At 36.5% G+C, this 9112-nt stretch overlaps 1 protein-coding gene across 4 annotated transcripts; it reads left to right on the forward strand.

Annotated features, from left to right (window-relative positions):
- The first annotated feature begins 220 nt into the window (after nucleotides 1–220).
- On the forward strand, nucleotides 221–8216 carry LOC104885376 (indole-3-glycerol phosphate synthase, chloroplastic). 4 transcript variants are annotated; one of them, XM_010670068.4, is made up of 11 exons: nucleotides 222–398; nucleotides 1688–1843; nucleotides 2178–2432; nucleotides 2534–2710; nucleotides 4755–4829; nucleotides 4917–4961; nucleotides 5064–5228; nucleotides 5734–5812; nucleotides 5991–6073; nucleotides 6195–6263; nucleotides 7914–8216. In XM_010670068.4, exons 2-11 carry the CDS (start codon nucleotides 1697–1699, stop codon nucleotides 7995–7997), a joined length of 1179 nt encoding a protein of 392 aa, XP_010668370.2. In that variant the 5' UTR covers nucleotides 222–398; nucleotides 1688–1696; the 3' UTR covers nucleotides 7998–8216. The 4 variants fall into 4 exon arrangements, 3 of the variants coding, with proteins under 3 accessions (XP_010668370.2, XP_048495750.1, XP_048495751.1); XR_007271763.2 differs by lacking the exon at nucleotides 7914–8216 and having other exon boundaries at nucleotides 221–398; nucleotides 5899–6073; nucleotides 6195–6261; XM_048639793.1 differs by lacking the exon at nucleotides 222–398 and having other exon boundaries at nucleotides 1682–1814.
- The last annotated feature ends 896 nt before the right edge of the window (nucleotides 8217–9112 follow it).

Here is a 9112-nt window from a genome sequence, read left to right on the forward strand (position 1 = left end):
AAATAAGTTGCATCAATTGATCATTTATTACATCGGTTGATGCAAATTTTTTTCATAAATTCACAACTTATTTCCATTTTAAATAGTGTATTTATATCTTATATGCAAGACTAAGGACTGCATATAGCATAACCTAAAATTTATACCCAACATAACAAGTTAAGGTTTTTTCCTTTCTCTTCTCTTCCTTTCCTCTACTAAAACTGAACTAAAACTGAACCAAACACATTGTTAGAGATTGGGCAAAATTCCCAAATACCCTCAGCCTCTAATAATCAAGTGGCGATTTGGCGGGTGATCGACTTATCATTCCTTATTATCACACACGCCAATTTGATTCTGAAATTTCGTATTCTCTCTCCTCTACCTCGTGCTCGAATTGCAGAAGCTCGTTCCAGGTTCTTCTTTTGTTCCTTAGATTAATCTACTTGTTCAGACGATTTTTGTTAATGTTGCGAATTTTGGTGTCAAATTACGATTTTTAGATCTACTTCATGTGATTATTCATGCCATTGTTTGTTTTTATGCGGTTGTTATTGTTTGTTTCATGAATTCAACCTATTTTTCTTTATCTCAGATACTTGGTTATTTCATGTTTTTATGATTCGAATTTCTGGGTATAACTTGTTAATTCATGTTTGTTTGTTTCATGGAACTAAATGGTAACTAAATTTATGATACAATTTGTAGATGGGCATATTTTCATGCCATTGTTCACTTGATTAAATCATCAGATTAAGTTTTCAAGTGTTGTGATCCCTGGGCGGCCGCCCCTCTTGCCCTGTTTGTGATGCAACAATTTTTATTGGATAGAGGGAGTAATATAAGCACAACAAATTAGTTGAATAAGAATATAATGGGTGCTAGTTTTATAATCTTTAAAATGGGTAGTGTTAGGGACTTGGAGTTATGAGTGGGAGCAGAAGCAAATATGTAGGAATTTGACAAAAATCACTAGAGATATAAAAATGGCAAAAAAAAGTAATGTAAGAACACATAATTTTAGGTGGAAAAAAAATTGTTAAATGGAGGCGAAAAACCCAGTCTACGAGCACTAGAAAATCAGCCATATGGAAGATAGGAGAGTACAAGTACCCTAAATTATTACAACTCTCACCATTAGTAATAATCTCACAGAGGGTGTAAATAAATGGAATAGTGGATTAGAGAGATTGTTGGTAGGAGGAACACTCAAGGAGTGTTTGATGATCAAAGGCATCTTATGATTGAAACACCTTCCAAATGTTGCCCATCATAACGTATATATATAGGTGATGTATGTTGGTAGTGTACATAAGTCAGCAAATTGATGCAGAAGTTATAAAAATTTCCAGAACATTGGGAACTTTCACTCAAGTTATATGCTCCCAAAATGTGCTATGCCACGTTGCTCCAAATCATATATCTAGAAATCATGATATCATGCGAGATTTTTGTAGATATTTCTGGAGTATGAACATGAGTTGAGAGTGCAGCCTAGAGATTGATATGCACCATATGAACTTAGGAAATGGACTCAGGGAATTTGGGCCACAAATGTAAAAGATTGGTTGCTTGGTTAGGTTATGTTTATGGACTATCAGCATTAGGCTATAATCAGCAATCAGCATGTGATTTCATTTTGTTCATTTATCTCTTCAGTGAATTATCTATATCGTAAAGATTGATTGATTGAGAAATATTGCAGAATTCACTAATGGAGGGTGTTATAGCATTGATGCGGCCAATGCCTGTATCCACAAAGCCCGGAGCTACATTACCTCGACTTTCTGTCAGAAAATATTCTCAATGCATTTCAACTGGCTTTGGTAAACGTAATGTGTGCTTGATTCGAGCTCAACAGGTCCTTTTTGTATATCTTGGACCTAAAGCCATCATGATCTTCATGTTTGCTTTTTAGGATCCTTTGCTTTCGTTTGAGCTTAGATCATTTCGAATTCATGTTGTACTACAAGTTTCCGTAATAGATTTAGTAATGTTAGTTGAAGAATACCAAAAGAAGTATGAGTAATGGAGTAGTAGGTTATCTTTCTTGATATATTTGTGGTTGCTTTGAGGCCTTAAGTGAGTGAAGGAATAAACAGAGTTTTTGTTGATAACTCTACATGAAGTTATCTGTTAATTCGTTACACGGTTCTGTTTCATTCCCATTGAGGCTTACTTATTGTTTTTTGCAGCTTGACTCCACGGAAGCATCCGCTTCAGATTCGTCACTTGTGAGTGATTCCCAGGAGAATACTCCTAAAATGAAAGAATGGGAGGTACAAGAAGAAGTAGCTGCCAGACAAGGAATAACAATCCGAAGACGGCCACCAACAGGGCCCGCTTTGCACTATGTGGGTCCTTTTGAGTTTCGACTTAATAATGAAGGCAATACTCCACGAAATATCTTGGAGGAAATCATATGGCACAAGGACGTGGAAGTCTCACAGGTACTTATGATTGCCACCCCCCTCCCCTTGATCTTAGTCTGCCTTAGTGCTTCAGTTTGTATAGGCATCCTTTAAACATTAGCCTTTCCAATTTTCATTAGTGGAAAGCGAAAAAGCCCCTTGTTGTTTTGAAGAAGGCTCTGGGCAGTGCTCCTCCAGCAAGGGATTTCATTGGTGCTCTAAGAGCAGCTCAACAGCGCACTGGATTGCCTGGTTTAATTGCGGAGGTTAAAAAGGCTTCACCAAGTAGAGGTGTTTTGAGAGAGGACTTTAATCCGGTATTCTTCTTTTCTTTTCTTGTTGCCGTAATATAATATTGAAGTCTGAAACTTAACCTCAGTTTTCATTCATCCATAAGTGTCTTCTATATTTTAGCGATTAATTTTTGACCTAATTAGCTTATGATTATGATGACAATTATTGTCTTCACACATTTGTTTTCTTTTTTCCTTTTAGTGGCGGGTCTCCAATTTGGCGAGAGTCAGGAGCACATATGTGCATGAACCTATTATTGGATATAGTATCATGTGTTGGTATCTAACTAGTGAAATATTTAGCAAATTTAGGTAGTTAAGGTATATGCCTAAAATCCTACAAGATAGAAGAGTTCTGAAAAAAGAAGAAGCCATCTACCTATACGTAAACAACAATAACAATATCAAAGTCTTCACGCCAAATGGATGGTGGTGTCGGGCTGTCGGCTACATGAAACAAGATGTCATCCTTTAGTCACTGACATGGATCCTTGTCCTCGCACAATCCTATCCATTGCAATATGATTTTCTGTCCCAATCTTTCATGCTCCTATATATCTAAAAAATTAAAGGTTCCTTTATAGACTTATATATACCTGCTCATGTACGAATTTTTTTATGAACATTGCTGTTCTTTTTTCTTGACCCAATATGAACTTGTGAAGTGGTCATATGTATAGAGAAATATCATTTCTAAGATTGTCAAATATGTCACGAATAACTTTTTGAATAAGCTAGTTGAATCGACTTAGTAGTCATTGGACATGATAAGTATATGAAATTTTGACTTTGGGGATTTTTATATTCGTTTAGAATCCTTATATTTTACACTTTTTATACTATAAATCTAATAATTTGCTAAACTTTAAGCTGATCTGTGTTGCTTTTGCATATGTGAGATCTACCAGTCACTACTTTTTTTTTGCAATATTAAGGATCAAGTGGAGCTCCAGTGGTAAGACTCAAGAGCTTCCACCTCCCAGCCCAAGTTTGGGGTCGATCTTTATCATCCCCAACTTAAGTCGGCAATCTATGTGAGTTTGGAACCTCTCATCTTCCCTCAAGTTACAAGGGTTGTGTTTGATGTGGGCCTGTAGAATTCCCAAGTTTTGTTTTTTCAAACATACTAAGGTAACTCAAACTTTATTTTGTTACCCTAACAGTGTCACATCAAGCACAAAGAGGTAGTCTTTGAGTGGAGACAACAATATGTCGTTAGTTGTCACCCTAACAACACCACAAAACTCTTAGACGTTCATCGCTTGTCTAGGGCTAAAATTCCAATTTTTATATAAATGGGAATGGGATCATTGTTTAACACGGCATGACACTGTTAGTTTTTTTTTGACATGTGAGCAAGTGTTACCTAATTCACCTTTTGAATTCGCCAATGCGCCCAAAATGAGCCAAAAATGAACCAAAACCGACCATAATTCGCTTTTCTCAATTCGCGATTCGCGGGGGAATCAGGGAATTAGGTAACACTGGGTGAGTTATTCACGGGGTGTTGCGCAGGTTGCTATTATTCGTTGAATTGATTAGTGATTAAAGTTGGATTTCCCCCTACTTTCTAGTGAGGGGTGTCTTCCATGTATATCGTCTTTGGCAGATGAAACTTGTTCATATCTTGTTTGTGCTTCCGTGTCCAACCTCACATTGATCATGCCCTAATATGCGGCGTTGGTTATGATTCTTATGAAGGCATTTCGTTGTAGTCTTTGGTTAAATATTTTGGTTTTATAGTCATTATGATAGAGGAAGGCCGTATTTTGTCTTTACTATAGGTACCTGCAAATTGTGTGCTCCTAGATGTCTTTGACTAGCTTCTTTACTTGGTTTTGTACCTTTGGTTGATTTATAGTTTTAACATTGTTTAGATTCTTAATCCCCCCCTCCCCCCCACCCCCCCACACACACCTGTACCTGATAGGTCTTTCAATGGGAAAGTCTTCCAGCTCTAATTTCTAGGTGCCTAAATGATATACCAATTCATTCTGATGGTCAATATTAGTCAGATGAGAAAATACAAACATTGATAAAGTTACAAAGTCGATACTTTTTTGTACAGGTTGAAATAGCCAAAGCTTATGAGAAAGGTGGAGCTGCATGTCTAAGTGTTTTGACGGATGAGAAGTACTTTCAGGTAATGTCATCACTTAAGTTCTATTTTAAATATATGAAAATCCTCATATGTTGCACAAATATTGATTATGGGATATCATGGAGATAGGGAAGCTTTGAGAATTTGGAGGCTATACGTAAAGCAGGAGTCAAGGTCTGAGTTTGTGAGATTGTTTAATCTATTTTGGTTTAAAGTTCTTATCATGTATCTGCTACATTTGTAACAAATTGTTGTAATAGATTTTCGTGAATGCAGTGTCCTTTATTATGCAAAGAATTTATAGTGGAAGCTTGGCAATTATTCTATGCAAGGACTAAAGGGGCAGATGCTGTTCTATTGATTGCTGGTGTTCTGTCTGATCTAGATATTAAATACATGACCAAGATATGCAAAATGCTGGGATTAACAGCACTAGTTGAGGTGTGTTTGAGTATCTTTGTAATTTTTTCTTTGGTTGAAGAATTTGCAACACTGTTCGTTTAGATTATGCGTGAAATGATGTATGAGCAATCCTATAGTAGGTTATATATTCATCCTGATTGTTTACGCGATGCTATATATTGATCCTGATTGTTTATGCAATGCCATAAGAAGGCTTGCCAGTTGGTCTACCTATGAATCAACTGTTTGACCAGAATTAGTCTTTTTTAGAGGCAAATGTGTCTGAGGAGCTAATGTTTATCTTTGAGTATGGAGATATCTTGAACTTAACTAGCTCGCCTGGTCATTGAGCTATTGTAGAAGCCCTGTCAAGTCACGCTCAAATAAGTCTTGATCCAACTTGATCTAGACTCTTTAGTAGGTTAACCTTTAGGAAATGGAAAGCACTTGCTTATGCAATTGTATTATGACTTGATATACTTGTTTGCTTATAATGCTGTCTATCAGGTCAATCACATGGGCTTTTATATCTTTTTCGTATCAGGTGCATAATGAAAGGGAAATGGATCGTGTGCTTGGAATCGAAGGGATTGAACTGGTGGGAATCAATAATCGTGATCTTGGTAAGGTTTTCTATACCTCAGAAAAGACAGACCAATATGAACCTTTTTGTCTCCTTAAATTTATTGTTTGGTTGGACAAAACACAGGCTGCAGAGTGCAGAGAATAGTTGCATAATGCATATATCATCTGATTCCTTTAATCATCCTTAGAGGTTAAGACTACTTTGCTCATCAACAGAGACATTTACTGTTGATATTAGCAATACAAGGAAACTACTTGATGCAAGACGAACAGAAATTATTCGTGAGAAGGGCATCATTGTGAGTTTATTTCTTAATCCTTCTTTGAACTTGAATCCTTTTTGTTTAGTCTGTAAAGTTTTTACTTTTACAAGGGTAATAAGTTTCTTAACAAAACAAATCTATTTCTTCCACCATGTAGGTGGTTGGGGAGTCTGGACTTTTCACGCCTGCTGATATTGCTTATGCGCAAGAAGCTGGTGTCAAAGCGGTGAGTTCCACAAATGTGTCACATTTAACTTGGAATGTCATTGGTGTAAACATCATTATGTTAGCTTTTGTTTTTGTGTGTGTGTGTGTTTCTTTTTATTATTTTTATTGTCCACGTGCCCTCTTTGGTGGAGAAGGATGTGATGTTAATTTTACTTCTTCCCTAGACTGGGATGTCTCTAGCATACTTTTCCTTTCCCCTCAAAAGAAAGCTGAAAAGCGAGAATGGAAAAGAAAGTGAGGGAAGGAAAGCTATACAGAGGAATGGGATGGTTGAGTTTATGGTCTCATGGGTATGTTTGTTAACATGTTGGTCAAGTCAGTTACAGGTGATAAATTTGTATTGAAAACTCAGAAATTTCTTGTTAACTTTTGGCTCACATATACTGTGCCAGGGGGTTGCATTTAGGTTAGGTCAATATCGTTTTTATTGAAGGATCCGGCTGAATACCAGATTTTTTGGGGTCCTTTTTTGGGGTTGGGTCTACGTTTGCCTGCTCAATCAGTGTGGTAGAATAACTCTAAATACATTAAGGGGTAGTTCAGTTCAAGACATGGAATGGAACCAAATAGAGACTGGTGGAGGGAAAGGGGTAACAAAAATTACTACATTTATTGGGTATTTGGTTCAAGCCATGGAAATTGGAATGGAAAGGGAATGGTAACCATTACCACAAAGTAATGGATTTTGTTACGAGGGGGAGGGAAAGTTAACAAACTGGTGGAGTTCATTACTACCAAGTAATGGGAATAGATTGATGAGGATTGAACCAAACACAAAAAAGGAGAATTGGTAATTGATTCTTTTTCTTGGAGTCCAAAAATAATGAACCAAACTTGCTCTTATAGAGTGTTTGGTTGGAAGGAAAACATTTTCATTTCCCCTTTTCTCTCTAACCTTTATTATGAGGAACCACTCAAAAGAAAACTAATTTACAATTGTGTTTTCCCCAGGAATGTTCTTTTTTATGGAAATCGTTTCCCGTCAAAAATGTTTTTTCATCCAACTTGCAAAGGCTGATTGGAATTTTAGCCTTTAGGTTTGGGTATTTGAGTTTTTACCTATTTCTACTTCTAACTGTAGCCATATCCATATGACCACGTTGTAGCTTCCATAAATAGAACTTCCACTTTGGAAGGATGGGAAGATGCCATAGAATCTGAAACACTTTGCTACTTTGATAATCTTGGTCTTGTTGTAAAATTTGTTGGATGATGAAAGCATATCCTGATTTAGAATTGAATTCCACTGACCTAGCCCTTTCCAATACACAAAATCTTATCTTGATGTATTTGGAAACTCAGTGGCTAGAATACTTGTTGCATCTTTATGTTCAAAAAGATTTCGAATTTGAGCAACCTTCCAAGTTTGGTATTCGACATCTGCAAAAGCCCTAATAGATCCTCCCATTACCTATGTTCCATGCACAACCTTATGATAAGAGTTCTTCAGCTTTTTGCAGGCCACAAAATCCTCACGACCATAACTTTCCTTGTTTAGCCATTAATCTAATCTTTTGGTTTGAACTACAATCTTTTACTGTGTCATATTCTTTGCATGTGATGTACTATTGTGTATATTTGCTCTCGAATAGTTCGCAAAAAAAAAAAAGAAATGCTCTCAAATTTGATGCAAGTAATTGAAATGCAGGTTTTGGTTGGCGAGTCCCTCATTAAGCAACCTGATCCTGCCAAGGGGATTACTAATCTTTTTGGTAAAGATATATCTGTATAAGTTACAATTAAGGGAGAGCTAATTTTGGCATCAAGCAAAGTTTAGGCCTGTAAGCTTAGTATAGAGGGTAATGTTACATTGTTTGCATCTTTTGTAGTTTAGCAATTTATTCTTCAGATTAAAATGCCTGTTGTAATTTTGCCTCCATGAAACGGATGTATGTAAGTACTATCTTCTATATGAGCTTCACTTTGCTTCAATTGAAGAAGGAATTGGTCACATCCCAACTCTCATCAGTTTACATTAGATCTTTCCTTGATGCCTTTTACTTTCAGATCAGCTTGAAGCATATGAAATTAGATTGGGAGCAAGGGTTTATTCTCTTGAGCTTATTTTTTGGATTTTTCCACAAGTAACCCCAAATTTTCAGAAAATTCACCAGGGTAAGGTATCAATAAAATCTCATGTGAAGAAAAGAAAAAGGTAATGTAATTTTCGCCTATTAATTGGAATGCCTCATTTAATTTCCTTTAGGAAATTGAACGGGCGAGTGCAGGGGAATCGAAATCTCCACTGTGACCCTAGGGCCTGTTTTCTTCGGCATAAAACAACTGAAATGAATTGAAATGAATAGTGATATATGAGAGTAAAAGTATTGTCCAGAGCTGAATTGAACTGAAAATAAGCTGGGGAGAACATGCCTTAATTCTCGTACTTTTCAAAATTTACAAGGTACCCTCGAGTTTCATGGTAACTCATCAAAATGCCCTTGACGACTAATGCACTTAATTTCGTTAGTCATTAACCCAAATTTTTTGTTTTAAATCCTAATTAACTCATAATCTTAACCACTAGCCTAATAGAGATTGGTTTTTGGATCATCTTTTCTAATAAAAAAATAAAAATTAAAGAAATTCTATTTTCAGGTTGTACTTGATGCCTTTGTCTAGTTTATTACACCCAATAATGTCCTATTTTATAGACTTATTTTTAGTGGTATTTATTTACATCCATTATATTTGTCTTCGGTATATATCGTATACCACTCGTATTTGTTCGATATCTTTTTCCTCTACTTCTTTTTCCTCCATATCCACCACCACCCGCAGCCCCTATTGCACCTCCCACTTCGCCCCAGTCCACCCCCTCCTCCCCCCGGCCCAGCCCACCCGCAG

This window comes from Beta vulgaris, chromosome 2, assembly GCF_026745355.1.
Source record: "Beta vulgaris subsp. vulgaris cultivar EL10 chromosome 2, EL10.2, whole genome shotgun sequence".
In the NCBI taxonomy this organism is placed as follows: domain Eukaryota; kingdom Viridiplantae; phylum Streptophyta; class Magnoliopsida; order Caryophyllales; family Amaranthaceae; genus Beta; species Beta vulgaris.